Here is a 26323-nt window from a genome sequence, read left to right on the forward strand (position 1 = left end):
AGTGACCCGAACCGCATGGCTATTGTTTTTTTAAATCTGGAGGTAAGACCGCGGCAAGTGGAAGTAGAGATTGTGCAGGTTTTCACTTTGGTGTGGAAGAGAGGGAGCGAGAGCTTGGAGATAGAGTTTGCGGGAAAGTGGAAGTTTAGAGCAGCCGCTCGTAGACAAGTAAATTATCAAACATCCAACGCACAGGCAGGACAAAAAGCTTCAAGCGAAGAGGACACTGGAGAGAAGGGCCCAGGGCGGCGCCGCAGATAGGCATGCAGGTGGAGTCGAGGCCGCCTGGCCACGTCTCAGACCGGCCACAGATCCGAGACCAGCGCCTGCTCTTGAATGGACGCTTTCAAAACTGTACAAAGAAAGAGGAAGGGATGGGAAAGCTGTGCTAAACCCAGCACAGTCCTAATCAGGATGACACTTGAGTTTTTAAGAACCTCCTTAAACTCTAAAATTTATATGGAAGAAAAAGATCCACATTGAACCTTGAAACTTTAAAAAAGTTTAGTCAACTTTGAAAACGAGTCAAGAGCAGTGATTTCCTTCCAGATTATAAAACATCTGGGGGAAAAAAAAAAAAAAAAAGCTGCAAACCTACCGTAGAAACACAGCCGGCCGCACAGACCCTCGGACAGGCTCGGTGCTGGTGAGGGCGCCCGTGGGTCCCTGGACGAGAGGCCTGTGTCCTGGGCGGGGCTGGCAGAGGAGCACAGTTCGTGGGAAGAGGGACACTGACCCAGCCTAACGTCGTACACGCAGGCCGACCTGAGGATTAAAAGACTCCGTGTGGAAGTAGAATCGCAAGCCCGTAGAAAACACGGGGGGAAAATAAGTTTGTGAGCTGGGAGTGCAGAAAAGCTTCTTAACGCCCGAAACACAGCCGTAAGACAAGGTTTTGATGGGTTCGTTTACATAAAGTAAAAATTCCTGTGGGGCAAAGAACACCATGAATAGACCACTGAGAGCCGTTTGCTCAGAGTTTAGAACTGGCGAGGGCCCACCGCTTAGATGTGAAGGACTCCTGTCCAGGTAGAAACATGGGCCCAAGACGATCAGGCAGCTCAGAGAAGCCGAGGGCCAGCCAGCCAGGGCCGCCATCAGAGGTGTGCAAACCAGGGCAGGGAGCCGATGGCTCGCAACGCGGGGTTGCCGTGGGGGAAGTGGGGGCACGCACTGGGGCGTCCACGTCGGGAGTTGTCCCCTCCTGGCCGGCAGGGCACTGCACGCAGGCCCCGGGCACAGTGGTGGCTGAGTCCAGGCTGGGCCTTCAGCTACGGTAAAGCTTCTCAGTGGGAAGGAGCCCACAGTGCCCTTGCTGGGAAACAGCAGGAGGCCACAGCCACATGGACCTCACGTCCATCACAGAGGGGTGCGTCCAAGTGGGAGGGTTCCCACAGTCAGGGACGGAGTGGACGAGGGGATAGAGTGAGGCCCGAGACCCTGCTGAGAGCACCCCGTGAACGGAGGGTGGCGAGGACCCGCCGCCTCACCAGGGCCTGCAGGGACCCACCAGCTAAGACGCAGCACGGCCAGCAGGGTGACGACGCTGGTGATAAGCCAAGGGAAGGAGGCAGCTTCCGTGGGGGGTCTGTCCTTCGGCCCTCAGCAGGCACTCGGCGCCTGCTCTGTGCCAGCCCCTCTCTTGGGCACTTGGGAGACATCGCGACAGAGGTTTTTTTGTTTGGTTGGGGTTTTTTTTTGTGGTACGCGGGCCTCTCACTGCTGTGGCCTCTCCCTTTGCGGAGCACAGGCTCCGGACGCGCAGGCTCAGCGGCCACGGCTCACGGGCCCAGCCGCTCCGCGGCACGTGGGATCTTCCCGGACCGGGGCACGAACCCGCGTCCCCTGCCTCGGCAGGCGGGCTCTCAACCACTGTGCCACCAGGGAAGCCCGCGACAGAGGTTTTTAAATTCCTGCCCTTGTGAACTTCACATACAGTGGCTGTAGATTAAACAATAACTGTAATAAGACAGTTACGGAGTTGGAAGGTGACCCGTGCTATGGAAGAAAGCAGAGCGTTTTGGACAGGCTCACTGAGGAGTCATTTAAAGGGAGGAGTGGGTGACCCTGAAGAGAAGACCAGCGCTCGGGGAGGGGGCGGGGACCTGAGAAGGGGCAGCAGAGGTGGGGAAGGGGGCAGAGAGTGAAGCTGTAGCCAGAGCAGCCTGGAAGGGGGTGGGGTGAGGGCGAAGGAGCCCTGAAAACCCCCAGCTCTGGGCTTGGGGCACTTGGCAGGAAGAACCAGGGGGGGATGGGGAGTGGGGTTAGGGTCCCAGGGGAGCCGAAGGAGAGACGGGGGATGGGGGGCAGGGGACAGGCATGCAGACGCACTGGACCGGGGTGGAGACTGCAGGGATGGAAGTGCCCTGTGCAGCCAGAGACAAGCAGGCAGGATGGCGGCAGGTGGCTGGTGCGCAGGCTGGCGGGCTGCCTGGAGGAGGGTGCTCCCTTTGTGCAAGGAGAAGGTTGGGGGAAGCGGGGAAGAGTCCTGGGGGCAGGGAGCAGCACGCTGTGCAAGCAAGGTAGCTCCTCTGGGCACAGGAAGCCTTGAACATCCGTGGTCCACCCCTCAGGCTCTGTGCGGAGCAGGCAAGTGTCAGGAGGACGGAGTCCCTCCCAGCCGGCAGTCACGACAGTGGGCACTCACCTCAGTGGTTTCGCCCAGACCAGCAATGTGTCCACCCTCAAGGATGAGGTGCAATTGTTCCAAACCACCTGGATGATCTCTTACCTTCCCAGACTGCCTCACGGCCGGGGGGAGCCTGAGACTCGTGCTGAGCTGATGACACCTGCTCTCCCGAGAAGAGGGGCAGGTGCAGCTAGCATAGTACCTTGAATGTGGACTCGGTGGCTGGACCTGCCACAGCAATCCTGCAGCCACAGGCAAGGGCTCTGGCCCTGACACCCTTGAGCCACTGAACCCACCCAGGTGCCAGCACCTCCCTACTTCTTATGATGCGAGGAAGAAGACCTTTTGGGTTAAGCCACACAAGGTCTGGTATCAAAGCCACAAAGCCACAGTAGTTGGAGGCTTTACTTTTTTTAACTAATGTATTTCTGAATATTATATAAACATACATTAGAAGTTATGGTCAAATAAAGCTAGTATAGCAGCGGCTCCTGGGCCCGGGCCCTTCCTAGCACCTGGGACCCAGCAATACAGCTGTGCTAATTGTAGCTTGCTTGCTTGCTTAAATTTTTTTTAATAATATATATTTTTTTATTAATAGACTTTTTTAGAAGTTTATTTTAATAAATTTATTTAGTTTTGGCTGCTTTGGGTCTTCGTTACTGCTCGCGGGCTTTCTCTAGTTGAGGTGAGCAGGGGCTACTCTTCATTGCGGAGCACGGGCTCGAGTCGTGCAGGCTCCGTAGTTGTGGCACGTGGACTCAGTAGTTGTGGCATGTGGGCTTTAGAGCGCAGGCTCGGTAGTTGTGGCTCACGGGCCTAGTTGCTCCGCGGCATGTGGGATCTTCCCAGACCAGGCCTCGAACCCGTGTCCCCTGTATTGGCAGGCGGATTCTTAACCACTGTGCCACCCGGGAAGCCCTAATTTTTTTTTTTTAACTGTGAAAGTAATGCAACTCGAAAAAATTTCAAACCGTAATACATTGTATAAAGTGAAAAGTAAAAAGTTATACGCAGGGCGTGTGTGCCTTTGTATGCGCGTGTGTCCCTCCAAGGGCTCCAGCTGAGCTGCGCACCCGCCTCCAGCAAACTGCTGCCACTGCTGTTCTTGAGCAGACAGTGCTGGGGCCACCAGAGCTGCTGTGCCACCGAGCGGAGAGCCTGGGCCCCTGCGGGTTGGCCTCTTCCAGGGCCGTCCTTCGCAGCGGCAGCCAGAGGAGAGCGTCCGGCTGCCCAGGCTGGGGAGCTTGGCCAAGCGCTCCTGCCACAAGACCTGCAGGGTCAGCCTGAGGCTGCCTTCTGCCGGATTCCTCCTCCTCGACTGCGTGCCTCCGGCTCCTGTCCTGGGGTGCCGGGGTCAGGGGCTCCAGCCAGGGTAAGGGTCAGACTCAGGGAATTCCACAGGCAGCCAAGGGCACGAGGGGAACGGCCATGGGGGCAGGGCCATGAGGACAGGGGCCCTCCCAGCTCTCTGCCCTCAGGGCTGACCCAGACTTGGCTGCCAGACCAGGCTGGTGCTGGGAGGTTGGCCGTGACCTCGGAGGCCTCTTCCGGAAGCTGCCGTGCCACGTGGGAGCCCGTTCTGCCATGCCTGGGTCACCAGAGGAGCGGGGGAGATGGACCAGGGAGGCTGGGCAAACACCTGGCCCGTCAGGGCTCCACAGGCCCCCGGGCCCGGCGCGGCATCTGCTCCGGGCCCCGGGGGTGAGAAGGGCCAGGTGCTCCATGTGGCTTCGGCAAGGGCACCCCAGCCGTCCCCGCAGGAGGGGGCACCGCGGTCGCCCACCTGCCCGCTGGACACGCCTCAGAGCAGCTCACTTCGGGGCCTTTGCGGGCGGGGTGGCCTCGCTCGGTCCCTGTCCCCCAGGCGCAGAGCGCAGACAAGGACCCCGCCCCGGCGCTCCCGCTCGCCACAGCGGGACGGCCGGCCCACCCACAACTCCGAGGACTTTCACTGGCTCGGGGCGCTCGGGGCACTCGGGGCCCTCGGGGCTCCCGTCGGCGCCCCCAGGCCTCGGCCCAGCCGCAGGCTCACTCATGCTCAACCTTTGTCCCCTGGTTCAAACCTGGAGGAGAACACAGCCCCTGGGGCCTGCCGGAGACTCCCTCCGGGCAGCCTGTTGTGGGCCTCCTTCGTCCAAGTGCATCTCTAGGGCTCCCTCCCCTGTCCCTGGGGGGCCACAGGCACCCCAAGTGAGGCTGTTGGGGAAGATTCCGGGGCCCAGACCCGGGAGCCCGGGCCAGGGAGGTTCCTCTTCTGCGGTCCTCCGGGGCGTCAAGCCTCTAGCTGCTGCCCTCCACCCCCGCCCCCGCGGCCTGAGAGTGGAGACAGGTGCCTCCCTTCCTGCTGCCCCAAAACACAGCCTCGGGGGAAACACTCACCTGGAACATCTAGAAACACAGAAGGATTCCACCCTCTGGGCGCCGTGACCACCTCTGGCCTATCCAAAGGGCACTTAGGGGCCATCCAGCTCTTCTCCAGCCCCCGGAGGCCCGCACGGTGGGCGCCCTGGGTCCGGCCCGTCCTGCCCAGAGCCCAGGTGCTCAGTGGCCCGTGGAAGGCCCCGGAGAGGCTGGAGAGGCCCGGGGCTGGCCTCACCCCCGGAGGCACCTGTGCCTTGAGCCCCTCTGGCTGCGTGGTCAGATGCCGCCATTCCTCCCCCTTCCTTCCAGCCAGCTGGACGCCAGGCAGCCACCGGCAGGGTGGGAAGTCCCGCCAAGCGCTGGGCCCAGGCCGCCGTCCTCAGGAACCAGGCCTCCCCTCCCTCACCCAGTACCATCTCCGGAGCCAGCTGTGGTGCCAGCCCCTGTGCTGGAGGGTGGGGTGAACAGCACACAGCAGGAAGGGGGCCCGTACTGATGGGGGGAGCTGGAGAGGGCTCGGGGGCAGAGGGTGCAGCCGCCTCCCTCCTTCTCTGGCCTCGGGACCAACCCCAAGTCACCTCAGACTCTGCTCTCTCGCACCCCACACTTTCTCTGCCTTCAAAGTGGATCGGATCCACCCCCCCTCCCCGCCCCGCGGCTCCCGTCTGCCCCGAGCCACCGTGATCGCCCCAGAGTTCTGCACCAGCGCCCACCTGCCAACCACGCTCTCCACGCAGCACCGGAAAGACGCGCTAAAAGTAGATGCCCTAACCTCGCACCCGTTAGGATGGTTAAACGACAACAAAGAAACAGAAAACAAGTGCCGGGGAGGACGTGGAGAAACTGGAACCCTCGTGCACCGCCACCGGGAAGGTGAAATCGTGCGGCTGCGGAGGGGAACGGTATGGCGGTTCCTCAAAAAATTAAACACAGAATTACCGAATGGCTGTCATGGCGGGCTTGCTGAAGAAGACCACTGGCCTTGTGGGATTGGCTGTATGTGAGAGTCTGTGGGGCGCGGCAAAGTGTTGCCGCAAAGCAGGATAAAAAAAAGCTGAGTCATCCATCCTGTAGCCAGTGCGCATGCGTTAGAATATGCTAACAAGGGTTTGAAGCAGTAACCAGTCCGAAGGTGACGCGTAGCCATGCCTTCGATATGAACCAGTCAGAGACTTGCACAGTACCCCGAATCTTATATAGGCAGCTGCCGTTAAGGCTGCGGGGTCTTCCTTCCATCTTTCTATAACCAAGCTGTACTCCAATAAAGTGTGATACGAGAAGAATCTAGCGTGTGGCGACTGTTATTCTGCTGGTCAGACGCAGCTCGCCATAAGAGTCCGCACGAGAGGCTAAAAATATTGTATACAAAGATTCTTGATGTTCTTGGACAAATCCCTAAAAATGCAGCATACAGAAAGTATACAGGGCTTCCCTGGTGGCGCATGGTTAAGAATCCGCCTGCCGATGCAGGGCACACGCGTTCGAGCCCTGGTCCAGGAAGATCCCACGTGTCACAGAGCTACTAAGCCTGTGAGCCACAACTACCGAGCCTGCGCTCTAGAGTACGCAAGCCACAACTACTGAAACCTGTGTGCCTAGAGGCCATGCTCCGCAACGAGAAGCCACCGCAATGAGAAGCCCACACACCAGAACGAAGAGTAGCCCCTGCTCGCCGCAACTAGAGAAAAGCCCCCACGCAGCAACGAAGACCAAACATAGCCAAAAATAAATAAAATAAATAATTTATTTTTTTAAAAAAAGTATACAGAACAGATTACAACTGAGAAGCTAAGTATGGTTAAAGTGGAACCAGATGTTAAAAAATTAGAAGAGTGGGCTTCCCTGGTGGCACAGTGGCTGAGAATCCGCCTGCCAATGCAGGGGACACGGGTTCGTGCCCCGGTCCGGGAAGATCCCACATGCCGCGGAGCAGCTGGGCCTGTGAGCCACAGTTACTGAGCCTGCGTGTCTGGAGCCTGTGCTCCGCAACAAGAGAGGCTGCGATAGTGAGGGGCCCGCGCATCGCGATGAAGAGTGGCCCCCGCTCGCCGCAACTAGAGAAAGCCCTCGCACAGAAACGAAGTCCCAGCACAGCCAAAATAAATAAATTAATTAGTTAAAAAAAGAAAATTAGAAGAGCAACTTAAGGGAGGCCGAATAGAAGAGGTGATTCTGCAGGCTGAAGAGGTGATTCTTCAGGCAGAAAATGAGCTAAGTCTGGCAAGAAAAATGGTGCAATGGAAACCATGGGAGCCTTTAGTGGAAGAGCCTCTTGCCAACCAATGGAAACGGCCAATATAAACATCATTAAATGACTTGTGTGTTTATGGGAAACTGATGTAGTTAAATATTCTGTTATATTAAAAATATTTCCATATTATTGACATCTTATAATCAAGAAAACTGATACAGAACATACATAGGAGAATTGATAAAAATCGCTGATTATGTAATAGTTACTTGTGAATCGGTTTTTGATTTGTAGAGCATTCATTCAAATTATTTCAAAAAAATATTTTATTTTTAATTTATTTATTTTTGGCTGCGTTGGGTCTTTGTTGCTGCACACGGGCTTTGTCTAGCTGCGGCGAGCGGGGGCTACTCTTCGTTGCAGCGCGCGGGCTTCTCGTTGCGGTGGCTTCTCTTGTTGCGGAGCACGGGCTCTACGGCACGCGGGCTTCAGTAGTTGTGGCTTGTGGGCTCTAGAGGGCAGGCTCAGTACTTGTGGCGCACGGGCTTAGTTGCTCCACGGCATGTGGGATCTTCCCAGACCAGGGCTCAAACCCGTGTCCCCTGCACTGGCAGGTGGATTCTTAACCACTGCGCCACCAGGGAAGCCCCTCAAAAATATTTTTTAAAACAGAAAAAAAAAAAAAAGAATTACCATATGATCCGGCAATCCCACTTCTAAGGTTATACCCAAAAGAAGTGATGACAAACATTTGTGTTGTTTCCATGTTGGGGGTTATTGTGATTAATGCAGAAATGAGATCACGTACAAGATTTTGTGTTAATGTAAGTGTTCATTGGGGGTGCGGGGGCGTATACCACTGAGTGGAATTTCCAGGTTGTGTGGTAACTCGATGTTTAACATTTTGAGGAACCGTCAAACTGTTTTCCAAAGTGACTGCCATTTTACAAACCACCAGCAATGAATGGGGTTCCAATTTCTCCACATTCTATCCAACACTTCTTATTGTCTGTCTTGGTGTTGTAGCTGTCCTAGTGGCTGTTGGGTAGCGCCTCACTGTGGTTTTGATTTATATTCCCCTAAAGACTGAGGATACTGAGCATGTTTTCATCGGCTTATTGCCAATCTGTATATCTTCTTTAGAGAAATGTCTATTCAAAATCTTTGCCCATTTAAAAATTGGGTTGTGGGACTTCCCTGGTGGCGCAGTGGTTAGGAATCCGCCTGCCAATGCAGGGGACACGGGTTCAAACTCCGCTCCGGGAAGATCCCACATGCCATGGAGCAACTAAGCCTGTGCGCCACGACTACTGAGCCTGAGCTCTAGAGCCCGCGAGCCACAACTACTGAGCCCACGTGCTGCAATTACTGAAGCCCGGGTGCCTAGAGCCCGTGTTCCGCAACAAGAGAAGCCACCACAATGAGAAGCCCACGCGCCGCAATGAAGAGTAGCCCCCGCTCGCCGCAACTAGAGAAAGCCCGCGCGCAGCAACGAAGACCCAGCACAGCCAAAAATAAATAAATAAATTTATTTTTTTTAATTGTGTTGTCTTTTTATCATTGAATTGTAAAAGTTCTTATATGTTCTAGATACAAGTCCCTTATCAGATATATGATTTGCATACATATTTTTTCTCCCAGTTGGTTGCCTTTTTCACTTTCTTTTTCTTTTTTTTTTTTTTTTTGCGGTACGGGGGCCTCTCACTGTCGCGGCCTCTCCTATTGCGGAGCACAGGCTCCGGGCGTGCAGGCTCAGCGGCCATGGCTCACGGGGCCCAGCCTCTCCGCGGCATGTGGGATCTTCCCGGACCGGGGCACGAACCTGTGTCCCCTGCATCGGCAGGCGGACTCTCAACCACTGCGCCACCAGAAAAGCCCATTTTTCACTTTCTTGATGATGTGCTTTGAAGCAGATAGGTCTTTAATTTTGATGAAGACCATCTTACCAATCTTCTCTTTTATTGCCTTGCTTTTGGTGTCATATCTAAGAAATCATTGCCTAAACCAGATCATTAAGACTTACAAGTATGTTTTTTCCGAAAAAGTTTTATCATTTTAGTCCTTATACTTAAGTCTGGGGAATTCCCTGGTGGTCTAGCAGTTAGGACGCTGTGCTCTCACTTCCTGGGTTCAATCCCTGTTCAGGGAACTAAGATCCCACAAGCTGCGTGGTGTGGAAAAAACAAAAAACAAAAAAAAACCCGAGAACAAAACAAAACAAAACAAACCTTAGGTCTGTGATCTTTAACTTATTATCTTTTCTTTTTTTTTTTTACACATACACACACTTCTGTAGATGTTTTAAAAGTAGATAGATTTCTGCTATTGTTTTTTGTTCTTCACAAAATTTTAGAAAGCTTTTCACATCAGTACATATAAACACATCCCATTCTTTTTTTTTTTCAATTGGGGTATAGATATTTTATTAATTTACCACCTTAACTCCACTTTGAGTTAATTTTTGTATATGGTGTGAAGTAGGGATCCAAATTCATTCTTTCGCTTGTGAAAATTCACTTGTCCCAGCATCATTTGTTGAAGTCACTATTCTTTTCCCATTGAATTGTTGGCCTCTTTGTTTTAAAAAATGATAATAGGGCTTCCCTGGTGGCGCAGTGGTTGAGAGTCCGCCTGCCGATGCAGGAAACACGGGTTCGTGCCCTGGTCCGGGAAGATCCCACATGCCGCGGAGCAACTAAGCCCGTGAGCCATGGCCGCTAGGCCTGCGCGTCCGGAGCCTGTGCTCCGCAATGGGAGAGGCCACAACAGTGAGAGGCCCGCATAACGCAAAAAAAAAAAAAAAAAAAAAATGATAATAAAATATATGGGTTTATCTTCGAAATCTCAAATATATTCCATTGATCTATATGTCTGTCCTTGTGCTGGTGCCACTCTGTCTTGATTATCCTATCTTTGTAGTGAGTGTTGAAATCAAAACTTGTGAGTCCTAAAATTTTGTTTTCCTTTTTCTACACTGTTTCAGCTATTCTGGGTCTCACGTGTTTCCATGTGAATTTTAAACTTGTCGATTTCTGCAAAAAAAAAAAAAAGTCAGCTGATATTTTGACAGGAACTGTGATCAATCGGGGGTATTGCTGTCTTCACGGGGTTCAGTGCTCTCATTCATGCACATAGGGTACTTTTGCGTTTATCTAGTTAGTGCTTCTTCAACTTATTTCAACAATATTTGGTACTTTTCCGTGTATACATTTTACACTTTTTTTGTTGTTAAATTTGTTCAGGTTTTTTTGGGGGGAGCTGTTATAAATGGAATTGTTTTTCTTTGTTTTATTTTCAGCTTGCTTATTGCTAGTGTATAGAAATACAGTTGTTTTGTATCCTGCAAACTTGCCAAACCTGTTATTAGTTCTAATAGTGTTTGTAGTGAACTCTTTGGGATTTTCTATACACAAGATCATGCCATCTGTAAACAGAGAGAGTTTTACTTTTACATTTACCTGTTTCTTTATCCTCTTGGTCTGTTCCTTCTTGCATATCTGCACTTCCACCTGAGACTATTCCCTCCAGCCTGAAGGATTCCCTTTAGTATTTCCTGTAGAGCACGTGTCTGGGACTAAATCTCTCAGATTTTGATTGTCTGAGACTATCTTCACTTAACCTTCATTTCTGAAGAACATTTCTACTGGATAAAGAATTTTAGTTTGCAGTATTTTCCCCTGCCCTTTAAAGAGGCCATTCCGTTGTCTTTTGGCCTCCGTTGTTCAGTTGAGAAATCATGTGCCTGTTTTATTATTTTTCCCCTGAAAAAAATATGGTTTTCTTTCTTGCTGCTTTTAAGATTTCTCTTTATCTTTAATACAGCAAAGGTATGCTGTGCGATGATTTGCCTAGTTTTTTTTTTTTTTTTTTTTTTTTTTTTTTGTTTTTTTTTTTTTGTGGTACGCGGGCCTCTCACTGTTGTGGCCTCTCCCATTGCGGAGCACAGGCTCCGGACGCGCAGGCTCAGCGGCCATGGCTCACGGGCCCAGCCGCTCCGCGGCATGTGGGATCTTCCCGGACCGGGGCACGAACCTGCGTCCCCTGCATCGGCAGGCGGATTCTCAACCACTGCGCCACCAGGGAAGCCCCTGCCTAGTTTTTTAATCCTGTTTGGAGCTCACTGAGCTTCTCGAATCTTTGAACTGATTTATTTCATCAGATTTGGAAATTCTTGAACATTCTTGTTCAAAGATTGCTTCTTTCCTACTCTCTCCTGGTTCTCAGATTACAGTCTGTTGGGCCTTCGACTATGACCCTATCCTTCTTGTACAGTGTTCTGTTCTTGCATTCTTTTTGCTCGGAACTTCATTTTTTCTACTGGTCCATCCTTAAGTCCAGCAATCCTATCTTCTGTTGAGTCTAGTCTCCTATTAAACACGTCCAATGAGTTCTTAATTTCATATGCTGTGTTTTGCTATTTTATTTTATTTTACTTCTTATTCTTGGCTGCACCACGTGGCACGCGGGATCTTATTAGTTCCCCAACCAAGGATCCAACTAGCGCCCCCTGCAGTGGAAGCGTGGAGTCTTAACCACCGGACGGCCAGGGAGGTCTCTGCTTTGCTATTTTAGAACGTTCATTTGATTCCTTTTCATAGATTCTAATTCTCTCTCAAAATATGCCAGTTGTTAATCGGACCATTTTGTCCGTTCTTTACCCTTCTTTTCTCTTTTAACTTAACAACTGTCATTATTTTATGCCTTTTCTGCTAGCTCCACTGTATGGTTCACCTCTGGGTCTCTGTTGACTCTGTCACCTTCTTGTACAGTGTTGAGCTTTGTTCTGGCAGGTGGTCCAATTACTGGCAGGTCACTCTGATGGGCCTGAGCTTGGTTTCAGGTGTCAGCTCAGGCCCGCGTCAGTTCTGCGCTCACCCCGAAGGTGCAGTCCTCACCCCTGTGGCATCGCCCAGGAGGCTCCGCTGGAAAGCCAGAGTGGCCGCCAGTCTCCCTCCTCCCTGTGTGGCTGGAGCTCCAGCACTGTGCTTCCTGAGTCTCTGTTAGCCATCAGCCTGCAGCAGCTGCCTCTGGGCGTGAACAAGTCAGCGTCTCCAAGGACCCCCAGACCTCCTCGCAGACCTGTGTCTCCATCCTCTCCACACAACACCGCTCAAGCCCAAGGCCGCTTAGCAGCCCCTGATTCTGACCTCCACTCCTCACCGGGCAGCCCCTGCTCCCTCTGGGCTCTGTGGCCCTGCCCTGCAGTTTGGAAAATGCCATTAGGGAGAGAGACGAAGCGAATGCTTCCCTTCTCTCGAGGGCCTTAGTCTGGCATCCACTGCTTCCTATGCTTCGCCCAGCTTTTACAATCTCTATGGCAGGGAGCTACGGCGGAGTGACTCACACTCAGAGCCCTTCAAGACCCACATAGACTTCTGAGGAGTTTGGGGCCCACTCTGCAGGGATGGGGGCCACAGAGGAGCCAGAGGGCAGACCCCAGCCCCTTTCCAGGGCTCAGTTTCCCCCATGGTCCAATGCAGGGCTGTCCCGGAAGCTCTCCTGAGCCCTCCCACCCCAACGAGAACCAGGAGGGCCTGGGAGGGAGACGCACAGGGGCAGGCCGAGCAGCCGGTGCACAGCCCCTACCGCCCACCGGGAGCCGGGGCGCCCCGTACCTGGGCCAGGTGTGTCGGGTAGCTGGGGACCCCCAGGCTCAGCGCGCGTTCGGTGACCTTTGCCCCACAAGACCTGAGGGCACGGTGTCCCAAACAGAACACGAGGTGGAGGGAAAGCCATGTGGTCAAAACCAACCGGGACACCGTGACGCTGGGACAGCCAGGCCGCCAGCGGAAGGGGTTTGCCATGCATGGAAGTGACAAGGAGGAAACGTCCAGGATACAAGCGCCAGCACTGATGAGAAAATGTACCCAGCATTGCTATCGGTGGACGGCCTGATAGCAAAAGGTGCAAAAGACACGAAAAGACCGTTCGCAGTACTGGAAACACAGAGATCCCATAAACATGCCAAAAATGCTCCATCTCTTTAGGAATCAGGGAAAATGTGAATTAAAACTGCAGCGAGACACCACTGTACACCCACCAGGCTGTAAGAATTGGCAACACCAAGTGTTGAGAGGAGTTCCTGCTGTCGGTGGTGCAACGTGCCCGGGGACTGGTGTGGCCCTGCACCCCGCCAGCAGCCCCACCCTCAGCAGACAGCTCCGCGAGGGCACGTACAGCAGCCCATCTTCATAATCACCCCAAACCGGGAAGAAGTCAAATGTCTGTCCACACAAGGACAGAGAGGAAGCTAGTGGCTTCTCCACGGCAAGGACAGTGGCCGAGTGGCAGGTGCACCAGCGGTGCAGGCGGGCCTCGCGAACACCACGTCCGGAGGGGTGACACTGAGACTTGCCCTCAGGTTCAAACCGAAAAAACCAAGCTGCATTGTTCGGTGACGTGAAATGGGGGCAAAAATGATTTAAAAAACCCACAAGAATGTGATTCACATAAAATTCAGGACTGGTTACTCTGGTGGCAGAGCCTGTTCCTGGGGACAGAGGAAGCCGGGAGGAAAGGAGGGTGGAGGATGCAGGAGACCGAGGGCATCTAAGTGATACCGACCGTTATACCCGACATACTGCACGGGAAAGGACTTCTTCAGCTGTTACATTCTATAAAAACACGGTTATGATTACAAATGTCACCCCTAGACAAAAGCTTTAACGTTGGAGGTGGGACAGATGAACGGAAGGTGGCTTCTGAGTTTTCAGGTGGCCTGAGGGCTTTGGCCTCCTGCGATGGGTGGATATTACACCGGCCTGTGTTAATGGTCCCATGGGGTGCTCACTGAAGGGCGAGGCCCCCAGCAGGACTTTGCCCAGGATGGACCCACAGACAGAGACACCTTTGACACACTGCTGGGAATCCATCTGTACCAGCTTCCTAGGGCTGCTGTGACCAATTACCACAAACAGGGTTTAAAACAACAAATGGATTTTCTCACCGTTTTGAAGGCCGGAGTCCAATATGGAGGGATTAGCAGGGCTGGTTCCTTCTGAAGAACTGGCTCCGGGCCTCTGTTCTGGTTTCTGGTGGCTGCCAGGAATCCTACTGAGGCTGCATCTCTCCCATGTCTGCCTCCGTCTTCACATGGCCTCTCCCTCTGTGCGCCTCTGTGTCTGTCTCCCCTTCTCTTATAGGGATTTGTCAGTGGCTTTAGGCCCTCCCCCTAATCCAGGGTGCTCTCATCTGGAGATCCTTACCCTGATTACACATGCAAAGGCCTTCTTTCCAAGTAAGGCTATATTCTGAGGTTCCAGGTGGACATATGTTATGGGGGCCACAGTTCCATCCACTACAGTCCACCCTCTGGCCCCCCAAATTTTATGTCCATCCCATGTGCAAAACACATTCACCCCCAACCCAGTGTCCCTGGAGTCTCACCCACTGCAGCATCAACCCTAAGTCCAAAATCTAATCTAAATATCAACAGTGCAAAACGTCTCCAATCTCCTCTGAATTATCTAAACTGGGTACAGCTGAGACTCTGGGCGTGGGCCCTCCTGGGGCAACCTCCCTCCCTCCCTGTGCACTAGGAAACGAGTCACTGCCTCTAGAATACGATGATGGGCACACATAGGACAGGTGTGGCCTTTCCTAAAGGGAGGGACAGGAGGGAGTAAAGGACCACCAGTCCCAAGCACGTGTGAACCTCACGCCCCCGCCGCAGGCTGGCCGGCTCTTCGACCACGGCGGCACCGTCTTCTTCAGCTTGTTCACGGCGCGTGGGCCGTGCCGCTCCTGCAGTACTAGAAGCGGAAGAGCGCCACGCTGCCCTCCCGCTGGGGCTGCACCGACTGCGAGGACCTCGACGTGGGTCGTCCCCCGACAGAGGCCGCTCTCTGAGCGCGCGCTCCCGCTAAGCACCAGCTCCCCTCCAGGAGCGGCCGAGGCCCCAGGCTGCCACCTCAGCTCCCACAACAGCCGTGAACCCCATCACCGGTGAGAGTGAGCCCTACTTCCCCAAGAGAAGCCGCCTGCGCCGGGTGCTGGCCGGCTCCGCAGTGGTCGTGATGATGGTGAGGGGTCCCCGCTGCCATCCGCCCCCCATCATGACACTGTCCTCCTGAGCCTCATGGGGCAGCCGCGTCCCCCTTCCTGCCTTGGGCCTGATGCTTCCTCTGGGACCCACAAGACCCTCGATGTCCTCAGAAAGGCCCCCATGTACCTGGGTTCCAGGGAGGGGCCAAGCGAGGGGGTCTGGGATGTAAGAGCTGTGTGTCGGGCAGGGGGCTCTGGGAAGGTTTCCCCCCATGGCTGTGGGCCCAGGGCATCTTTCAAGCGTGGTGGGGGAGGGGGGAATCCCAGCACAGGGGTCCACCTCACCCTGTCTTGTCCTGCAGTCAGAGGGGCTTCCTAATTGACCCCCTTAAGTAGGAGGGGGGTAGGAGGGATGGTTCTTGAGCGCCTGAGGCTGACACAATGCACAGAGGCCCCTTGGACCGCCAGAGGTCACCCACCCTCTACTTCTCAATGACTGCCTTCCCCCACCTCTCCCTGCCGGCCAGCCCCCCACTGCCCAGCAACCCCGCAAGAGGAGGCAGAGAGCACAGTCTGGTCGAGGAGTGGGAGCAGCGACGGGCCCCCTAGGGACTGTGGCTTGAGGGTGCCGGGGTGCCAGGGTTGCAGCAGCAGGGCTCATGGACCTGGCTGCCCCACGGGTGGCCGTGGTGGTCATGTGCCTGGTGTCCATCATCCTGTACCGGGCCATCGCGGCCGTCCTGGTGTCCAGGTCAGATAACACCCTCCTCGCGGCCTGGGTGAGCTTCCACTGCTCCTGCTGGGTGGGTGGTGGGCTCTGTTCCACCCCTCCGTCACCCTGCCATCTCCTATCAGGCGTCACGCGTCTCCAGCCTCACGGGGTCCCTGGTGAACCTTGTCTTCATCCTCAACCTCTCCAAGACCTACATGGCCCTGGCCCACGTCCTGACGAAATGGGGTGAGTGCCGAGGCCGGCTGGGTGCTGACCAGGGACCCAGCCCTGCTGGACCGAATCAGAACATGATTTTTGTCATATTTGAATGAGGCACGGGTGGGACGTGCCGCATCCTCCCCCCAAGGTCCCTTAAATGGCAGTGAGCAGGGCCTCGGTGGGGGGAGAGGGGGGCACCCCAGGCCCCGCCCCGCATCAGCAGGAATCCTTGCCCGTCTCTGCCTGCCTCTCCCCCCTGTCTTTGACCCCCTTCCATTTCCTAAGGACAAATCCATCCCTTCCACAAACTGCACAAGTTGCAGTCCTCGTCGAGAGGGACAGAGGTCAGCGCACAGCGAGGGAGGCTGGCGTGGGCCCAGAGTGCCGCGGAGAGAATGTGGAGTGGGCAGGCGGCCCGGGGAGAGGCTCCAGGTGGGGGTCCAGGGGCGGGGCCCTGGGGGAGCCACCGGTAACGTTCCTGCAACGGTGGGGCTGTGTGTCCCCCTCCGGCCTCAGGAGTTTCCTCCAATTAACCGTTTATGCTCCACCTCCACCTCAGCACCTACTTGCTGGGCACCCTCTCCGCGCAGCCCCCCAGACCTGTGCCCCGGTCCGCTTTCCCGGGCCGCATCATGTTACTTTTTATTGTCACTTGCCCCAGCTCTTCCTTTACCAACATAACACTTAGATGGTTTCGCAGTTAGAAATTCAGTAAGGCCACACTTGGCCCCCTTCTTGAATGAATTTCTTTAAAAGACCCGGGCGACGCGGCCCGTTCCTCACTCCCTGCGCCGGTGAGGTGCGGGCGACTGGCGCTCACTGTGCCGCAGAGACGCACCGGACCCAGACCAAGTTCGAGGACGCCTTCACCCTCAAGCTGTTCATCTTCCAGTTCGTCAACTTCTATTCCCCCCCCCCCCCCCCCCCCCCCCCGTCTACATCGCCTTCTTCAAGGGCAGATCAGCGCGCGGCACCGACCCTGCCCGGCCACGCCCACACCGACCACGCCCTGCTGGCCCCGCCCCAGCCGGCCACACCCACATCGCTCTCGGCCCCGCCCCTCACACGTCGGTCACGCCGTCACCCCGCCCACTGTGGGCTCCAGACACTCGGGGAAGGCGGGGGCGGCGCAGGGCCCAGGCTCGCGGTGCCCCTCGTGCTTCCGCCAGCTGGGCTGCAGGCGGCCGCGGGGGCAGAGACGTGGTTGTCCCCCAGGTTCGTGGGCTACCCGGGCAGCTACCACACCTCGCCTGGGGTCCGCAGCGAGGAGGTGAGCGCGCGAGGACCCGGCCGTGTGGCGCTCCCTTCGCCTTCGTCAGCCGCTCTTCTGCCTCCGCCCCGCCAACCCCTGCGCACCGCTCTGCCGGTCCCCAGAGCCCACTCAGACAGCCGTCCACGGAACACTCACAATCCGCGTGTCCCCGTTGGCACCCGATTCACACCTGAGCCGAGAGCCAGTCACAGGGATGGACCGTGAGCCGCTGTCGCGGCCACGAACTCGGCTGGCACACTGGGGGTGCAGAGGCTGGCGACCCTCACGGGGCTTCTCCCCACGGCGCCCCTCGCCCCACCCCCCAAGCACAAGCAGGCTCACCTGCATGGCGCAGCAGCTTTGAGAGCCAGGGTGAACCTGTTTTTCCAGAAAGTGGAAGCTGGTTTGTGCAAGATGAAGAATCACGGTAGGGTGGGTTCCCCCAGAGCAGACGCCCAGGCAAAGACCCAGATTCAAGTAATGGGTGGGGGTGTCACCCTGGGCAGCATATGCGAGGGGCAGGGGCTGTGCAGAAGGAGGTGCACCCATGAGTACTTGAGGGGGGGTCACCCCTGTGGGCTTGTGAGCTCAACCCTGCCCCACGCCCTCGGAGACATTGTAGAAAACCCCTCAAAATGTGCCTGCGGTTCCTTACTGGCTGAGGGCCAAGCACACCCCGAAGCAGCATGAGTAGTTGTTTGAACAGTCCACAGGTGGCCTCTAGGCTGGGCCAAGGGGACCTGGGTGGGAGTCCAACAGCTCCTGTGGAGCACCTCACCTGAAAGACCCTCTTCTCCCTGATGGAGGAGGGAGAACAGCAACTTCCCATGGGTCTGGGCTGTGACCCAACCCGACAGCTGCCTGCAAAGTGGCTGCCCCCCCGAGGGACACTCTCCATTTGCGCATGAGAGGGGAGGGGCTTTCCAGGGACAGGTCAGATGGGACCACAGCTCAGGGAATGACCGCACATGACACACAGCAGCCAGGCAGCTTCGTTATCAGTTATCAGTGGGAAGAGTTCCCAACTCAAAATGGTTTCAACAAAAAATGGAGTTTCATTGGCTCCTCTGTTGAAAATACAGGACTCTGTGAACTCAGGTATGGCTGGAACCAGGTGTTTAAACAACGTTGCACTGCTTTCCCAAGCATTGGCTGTGTCCTCAGGCAGGCTCTCCTCACCTGGTAGGGGAGACATTCTGCAGTGTGGGCTGACATCCCAAGAGCACAGGACGACACCCTCTAGCTTAGTAGCCAGTGCAAGGCATGCTGTCCCACAAGCTCCCCATAAAAGCCCCAGGCCCACCTCTCACTGGCTTGATCAGGTCACTGACTGGTGAGGCCTGCCTGCATCCTGGGTCCTCCCTGGAGCCACAGGCTAGGGTCAACCCCATGTGGGTTCCCAAAAGAGCCCAGGGTTGGGCTTCCCTGGTGGCGCAGAGGTTGAGAGTCCGCCTGCCGATGCAGGGGACGCGGGTTCGTGCCCCGGTTCGGGAGGATCCCACATGCCGTGGAGCGGCTGGGCCCGTGAGCCGTGGCCGCTGAGCCTGCGCGCTCGGAGCCTGTGCTCCGCAACGGGAGAGGCCCGCGTACCGCAAAAAAAAAAAAAAAAAAAAAAAAAAAAAAAAAGAGCCCAGGGCTGCCATACAGCCGTGCTTCTGGTGTTCCCGTGACAGTCCGCTCGCGGGAACTGGGGAAGACTGTGGGGGCTTGAAGGAGGTCAGGAAGGGGGAGGGAGGGAAGGAGGGTCTCTGCAGTCCTCCAGGTGCCCCTGGCATGTCTGAAAGGGAGATGAGGGCATGGCAGGGGCCACCTTCGAGGCACAGAGAAGGATAGGCAGCCTTGAGGCTGGTCCCTCCCACAAGCTAATCTGGAGCCCTGATGCTGCAGTGTGCGGTCGGAGGCTGCCTCACTGAGTTGGCACAGGAGCTCCTGGTCATCACGGTGGGCAAGCAGATCATCTACAACGTGCAGGAGATTCTTGTCCCGCGAGTCACCCACCCCACCCCGTCCCTGGGAAGCATCCAGGGACCGTGGGACCCGGAAGTGTCTGGGGCCGCAGCCCCCAGTCCAGCCCCAGCTGGGAGAAGAGGTTGGGGGAGAGGCAGGTCCGGCCCCTCCTGGACCCCAGTGACTCTGGTGCTGTGTAGGGGGAGGGTCGGCCCCAGCCACCTGCCCCACAGGGTCTCTGACGCCTCCACCCCGTGGAGTTGCGGCAGGTGCTTATTGAGTTCTCTTGCCCAGGCGCCAGCTTTGGAGGGGAAGAGGCCTGGGTTCCTGGGCCCTGCCCGATCCATGCTGGTCCATCCTGTCTGCAGCCCACTGTGGCTGGGCCGGGGCGTTTTTAACGGGGACACTGGGGTCCCACCTCCCCAGTGCCACCCACTGGCACCACTGGGGCCCCTCCCATGCCAGAGCCCTTGCAATGGCCTGTCCAGGCATGGCCTCTTATCTGGCCTGAGGCTGGACCCAACCTGTACGCCCTCCAGCATCCCTCACACCCCATCTCCCTGTGATGGCCACTCCCTGGCAACTGCCCCGGGCACCCGAAACCGTGGCTGTCAGACCTTGGCCAAGCCACGTGCCCTCTGTGGGCATGGCCCTGACTCTCAGGGCAGGTGGTGCCGGGAAGCTGAATCCAAGATGACAACAGGCAGGTGTAGCTGGGCTAGTGAGCGACACACACGCACACACACGCGCCCCACTGCCCTCCGCTCCCTCCCGGCCCTGACACAGCTCCCGGGAGGAATCAGTGCCCCTGAATCTCCTAGGAGTGATGCGGACTTGCCTGAGGGCTCTGCAGGGGAGCTTGGCACACCCTCGCCCCCACCCCTGCTGCCGTAGGTGCAAAAGGCCTCACCCTCGCACCGCCCACCCTGTGGCCCCAGACCCTCCTCCTCCTGCTGCCCTTTGCTTGCACAGAGACCAGGACCCGGCTTGGGAGGACGGGGCCATCGTCCTGGGGGTTTCTGTCTCCAGGGAGCTACGGGGCCGGTGGCAGAGGTCCCGGCTCTGCTCCAAGGAGAGGAAGCCAGGGCTGGCCAGGTGCCCTGGGAGGCAGGCAGACTACGAGTTTCTGCCCTTTCAGGGCCTCTTTGACGGGTGCCTCGAGATGGGTAGGAGCCATGGCGGTGGCCGCAGCCACCGTGCGCGGGGAGGGGCAGCCGCACTACCGAGGGGGTTTCCAGCCTCAGCATTCCTGTCTACATCTGCCTTGAAACGTGATGCAGGGGTCCCTGATGGAGCCAGGCCTGCAAAGATCAGGAATTGTGGCGGCCAGAGTGCGGAGCGCCCAGGAAAGCCTGGCTGACGGCAGCGGTGGCGGCACCCTGGGCACTGGGTTTGGAAGAGGACCTGGGGCAGTTGATGGGGCCCTCTTGGAGTGGCCTTAATCTCCCCCCGCCCTGGAAAGCCTGGGCCAGAGCCCCCTGTAGGAAACGAGAAGTGGGGTACTCAGGAGAGCCGGCCCTGGGGGTGAGGGCAAAGGCCCCCTGAGAGGTAAGGTTACACCTCTGGGGAGCTGATTTTCTCCAGACATTTTCTCAATGCCCGCACTCTTTGCTGGACCCTCCAGTGCCCTTGCCAGGTGGAGGCCTATGCCTGGGGCTCATTCCCTGCATGGGGTGACTGCAGTGTTTGAGGCCAGAGTCCGCATCTAATGCGGGCAACCGGTCCCTGCAGGGGAGAGAATCATGGCACAATCTGAAGTGCTGCATCTGAGCCAACACGTTACTGCGAGCTCCCCGGCAGCCAAAGCAAAAGGGGCGACGGTAGTGGCATCGCTCTGTGGATAACAGGGAGCAGAGGCTCACGAGAGAGAGACATGGTTTTTCATGATGACGGGAGCCGGCTGACCTGTGTCTCCACTCCACTGGACAGAAGGCAGTGGGGCCCCATGCTCTCCTTAGGCACTTACCTAAGAGCCAGGAAGCCCTTTAAAGGAGCCCCTCCCTGGAATCAGCCTTAAATTCAGAAGCAGGTTCTCCTCTGCCACACTCCTGCCATGAGTCCACAGGGTGAGCCAAGCAGTGGGGAGGACTGTTAAGAGTCCCTGACCTCAGGGAGCACGGGGTGGCCCAGGACCAGCCAGAAATGCATCCAACTCTGAGAGCAGTCCGGGGAGGCTCCCGGAGGGAGGGAGCCCTGCAGCCGAGCCTGCGGGATGGGTAACAGCAGGAACAGCCTCTGGACTGCTGTGCACAGGCAGGGGCTTCCCCTGAAGGGCGCAGGTGAAGGATTTACGGTGGGCAGTGTCGGCCACTGGTCGCAGGTGCGCGTGGCCCCTTACTGCCAGCTGCAACCGGGCGGGTAGGGGTCAGGGTTCGCGGGCCGTGGCTACCGGAGGGCCTGGCGGCGACCAGCGACCCCCGCAGGGCTGCAGTCCGGCCTCATCACAGTCTTCCTGGCCGCCTGCCTCCTCGCGCCGCTCTTCGCCCTGCTCAACAACCAGGTGGAGATCCACCTGGACGCGCGCAAGTTCGTCCGCGAGCGCCGGCGCCCCGTGGCCGAGCGCGCGCAGGGCATCGGCATCTGGTTCCACAGCCTGGCGGGCATCACCCGCCTGGCGGTCATCAGCAACGTGAGCGCGCGGGGCCCGCCCGGGGTGGGGGGAGTGTCCGCGGGGGAGACCGGGGCCGGGCGGGGCGGGGCGCGCGGCCCCGCCAGTCGCCCAGGCCTTCCTGCTGGCCTCCTCGTCCGACTTCCTGCCGCGCGCCTACTACCAGTGGAGCCGCTCCCGCAACCTGCGCGGCTTCGTCAACTTCACGCCGCCGCGCACAACCGCACGTGCAGGTGAGGCGGTGCCGAGGGCGGGGCGGGGCGGGCGGGGCGGGGCGGGGCGGGGCTCCCACCCGGAAGGGCCAGGCTGGGAGGGCCTCGAGCCCCTCGCTTCCCGCCTCCCGAGCCTCGCCGGCACGGCTGCTGCCCTGCGGGAGGGATCGTGATCACCAACCCCATTCCTTCCACGGGTACAAGCTTCTTTTCTTTTTCTAGTTTTGAGTCACTTTTGGTATTTAGTATTTGTTTTTACCGAAAACTGTTTCAGTTAAGCTTTAGAATGTAACGACATGAAATTATATTCTCTTAAGACCTCGTTTTGTAGTTATGGCCCCATTTTCTTTCCAGATATAGTACGTGTATTTCCTCTTGAAAATCAATTTTCTGGAGTTTGAAACCTTAACTCATTTCAGACTTCTTGCGTTTTAACAAACAAATTATGTGTCTACAAATTTATTTGAACATACTTTTTATAAATTTATTTATTTTTGGCTGCTTTGGGTCTTCGTTGCTGTGCGTGGGCTTTCTCTAGTTGCTGCAAGCGGGGGCTGCTCTTGTTGCAGTGCACGGGCTTCTCATTGAGGTGGCTTCTCTTGTTGTGGAGCACAGGCTCTAGGCGTGCGGGCTTCAATAGTTGTGGCTCGCGGGCTCCAGAGTGCAGGCTCAGGAGTTGTGGCGCCCGGGCTTAGTTGCTCCACGGCATGTGGGATCTTCCCGGACCAGGGCTCGAACCCGTGTCCCCTGCATTGGCAGGAGTCTTAACCACTGCGCCACCAGGGAAGCCCCTGAACTTTTTTTTTTTTTTTTTTTTTTTTTTGCGGTACGCGGGCCTCTCACTGCTGCGACCTCTCCCATTGCGGAGCACAGGCTCCGGACGCGCAGGCCCAGCGGCCATGACTCACGGGCCCAGACGCTCCGTGGCATGTGGGATCTTCCTGGATGGGGGCACGAACCCGTGTCCCCTGCATCGGCAGGCGGACTCCCAACCCCTGCGCCACCAGGGAAGCCCCCCTGAACATACTTTTTAAAAGCTTCATTCCACTAGTGTTGATAATACTTCTGTCCTTCACTTCTAAATATTTCATCACTTCAATTGTGATTTACCTATTTATCCATGAATCACTTAGGAAAGTAATTTCCTAAATACACAGGGTTTTGTTTTTGCTACTTTTAAGAAATCATTTGTGGTTTAACTGCATGGAGGTCAGAGAGCCTGAAGAGTCGATATGATGTAAACCTCACATTTGTTGAGTCTTCCTTTAGGATCTGCTGGTCACAATGGATTTTTGCATACGTTTCAAGTGAACCTAAACAGAATCTTTATTAATTTGGGAGCAAGGTTCTAAATATACCCATTAGGTCAGGCTTCTAAACTTTATTGTTCAGATTTTAATTTTACTACTAGAAGAAGACAAAACACCCTTTTAGTCATTTGTTAATCACAACTCTGGTGTATTTCATTAACTTCTGTGGCTACAGTGTTCTCTTACGCATCGTCTTTCCTCTGAGTTCATTTTTCTTCTCGCTGAAGTTTATCCTTTAATAGGCACTTTTAGGAACGGTGTGGCTGGTGAACTCTTAAGTATGTTCATTTTGTCCTTCAAATGGCAGGTATAAAATTCTAGGTTCAGAGTTATTTTCCCTCAGCTCTCTTTAAATATTTCTCTTTCGTGCACTGGCTTTTCTTGTTAGAAGCATTCGTTGCATTTAAGATTTGTTCTCATTTTCCTTGATTTGTGTCACTAACAGGTACCTGTGATTGGTAGGGTTTATTTAAGTTTCTCACTGAGACTCAGCAGGTGCTACTGATCTAGAGTGACGCCTCTCTTTAGTTCTGGAACAACTGCATTCCGTTCCTTCAGGCAGTGCTTCTCCACGCTCCCTTACCTTCTCTGCTGTTGGAGCATCTCCATTCCCCCATGTGTCTTGAGCACCCTCTCCTATTTGTCTGTCTTTCTGGGCCTCAGCACTGCGTAACTGTCTTCCCACTCCTACGGTGTGTCCCTTCTGTCGTTGTCTCGTTTAGCCACTTAAAGTATAGCCCATTCTTTGGGGAATTTTTATTTTCAAGATTTTTGGCTTTTTTCTTTTCCTACAAAGTTGGCCCTGGTAATGCTTTCTTACCACAACACAACACAGAAATATGGGAGGATGTGATAGGACGGCAAGATGACCATTCAATCTGAAGCAGCCAGCAAAGCCCAGTGTCGTGCTCAGGATAGTAAAGCAGCCGGCCGGGTAGGCAGGGCCGGCAGGGGGGACAGCTGGTCTCATACAGTGGCATGTTTTCACGGAGTAAGTAGGTTGACATCACCTGTTGAAGCACAGACGTACTGGGTTGTCACATCTGCAGGATGATGAGGGATTTGCCACTGTGGGGGCTCAGTTCAGTCTGGTAGGGGAATGGGCCAAGGCAGCCCCTCCACCCCTTTGAAACCCCAAGAGTTACAGCTAAAGGTACTGTCGGAGCAGCCTGCGTGGGGACATTCCCTGCTTCCAGCACCCTCGGTGGTAAGCCCAGCCTGTGAGGAGGAGGAGGAGGAGAAGCTGAGAAGTGCGTCTGGCACCCTCAGCCCGGCTCCCCACTGAACCCATGTCTCCTGCAGGTATCAGGCTTTCAGGGGGGATGCTGGACATCATGCCCGGACCTACTGGAATCTTCTGGACATCCGCCTGGCCTTCATCATCGTGTGTGAGGTACCAGCATGGTGGGCACCACTCCCCACCCCCAGTACTTTGCCTAATCCCAGCACAAGGGGTGCAGGGGTTGGCGTGACCAAGGGCGCTCACTGCTGTGTCACCTTGGTCAGATCACAGCCCTCTGCATCCCTTCCCTGCCTGGCCTTTGTCTCCGGTTGTGTGGACATCAGAATGCTCTGGGCACTGTGGAGTGTCCCACAGAAGCTGGGGGTGATCTCTGTCGCTGTGGCCTCTGCCTCTTCCAGGAGTTTCCTTTTCTGCACTGATGCTTGCTGTGCAGCTCAACCCACACCTGGGGAACAGGTGCCCACATACGGCCCCACGAAGGACACTCTGGGCACTTGTTTTGCCAAGGGGTGGGAGTGCCCTGGCCCCCCACCCCCACCCCCGGCTCCTCCCAGCACGTGGTGTTCTCCATCGGCCGGGTCCTTGACCTCTTGGTGCCTGACATGCCCGGATCTGTGGAGATCAAGGTGAAGCGAGAGTAGTGCCTGGCCAGGCAGGCGCTAGCCGAGAACGAGGTGAGCGCCCCAGCCCCCAGGGCTCTGCTGCTGTCCCGCTCCTCCTTCTCTGCCCTGTCCTGAAAACAGGTTCTTTTTGGAACAAACGGGGCGGAAGAGGACCAGCCCGCGGGCTCAGAGATGAATCTGGGCCCACAAGCCTAGGCTGCCAGGAGCCAGAGGCACAGGGGTCGCCCCGAGAGCAGCCCTACCTGGAGGGCTGGGGGGAGACGTGGAGCTGTCAAAGGCTCACCACCCTCGGAGGCCACAGCCGTCACCTGGCTGCTCAGGCCTCCCAGGCCTGCTGCGGTGCCCACGGCCAGCCAACTGCAGCGTGGTTATCTGGAGCGCTGGGCACGCCGTGCCCGGGGGGCGGGGGGGCCCGGGGCTATCAGGCAGCTCCTGCCCAGCCCCGCGGACCAGTGCTGTCTCCTCACTCCCCTGGGGCAGGATGGCTCCGGTCCCTCCAGCCCCTCCCCCATCATCTGGCAGGCACAGGAGGTGGCTTCCACCCTGGGCTGCTCCATTCATACTTCCATCCCCCTCAGCCTTGGCGAGGCTCATCTCCTGTCCTCTGTCTTCTCTCCCGTGCTCCCTGCACAGGCTCTCCCTCAGACGGCCGGTGTCCCCTCTCCAGGCCAGCCCCACCCCTCCCCGCCCTGTCCACGCGGTGTCTTGGGAAACCTGCTGGGAGTCTGCTCACCACCCCCGCCCCCCCCCTGTCCGTCCCCGCAAGGCCTGCAGGTCTGTCTTCTCATCTCGAGCCCCTTTCCCTTCCAGCCTGTGCACAGCCTCTGAGCCGCCCTTTCCTCTCCTCCTGTGGCACCACCTGACTCCCCCAGACGTGCGCTCTGAGGAGTGGGCACCTCCTTCTCTCCGGGCAGCGAGTGCCCAGATGGGGAAGGTATGGAAGGAGATTGAACTTTATCCCCCGACCGGTGAAGTGCTTGCAGGAGAGGACATCCCTGCGATGCTCGCTGCATCTCCTTCCCGAAGTCTG

General features: G+C 56.4%; 1 protein-coding gene across 1 annotated transcript; it reads left to right on the forward strand.

The window, feature by feature from the left end:
- Positions 1-263: 263 nt before the first annotated feature.
- Positions 264-26180, forward strand: ANO7 (anoctamin 7). The gene is given in 21 exon segments (XM_067023502.1): positions 264-354; positions 3746-4004; positions 4111-4198; positions 5303-5426; positions 5618-5895; positions 14857-14908; positions 14911-14999; positions 15068-15204; positions 15847-15946; positions 16023-16125; positions 16929-17008; positions 17011-17063; positions 17314-17368; positions 19238-19339; positions 20331-20463; positions 21721-21926; positions 22021-22111; positions 22114-22138; positions 24730-24820; positions 25225-25344; positions 26104-26180. Coding segments are annotated over 21 exon segments (2295 nt in total). The 3' UTR covers positions 26122-26180.
- Positions 26181-26323: the final 143 nt, after the last annotated feature.

The sequence above is a fragment of the Kogia breviceps genome, chromosome 2 (genome assembly GCF_026419965.1).
Source record: "Kogia breviceps isolate mKogBre1 chromosome 2, mKogBre1 haplotype 1, whole genome shotgun sequence".
Classification (NCBI taxonomy): domain Eukaryota; kingdom Metazoa; phylum Chordata; class Mammalia; order Artiodactyla; family Physeteridae; genus Kogia; species Kogia breviceps.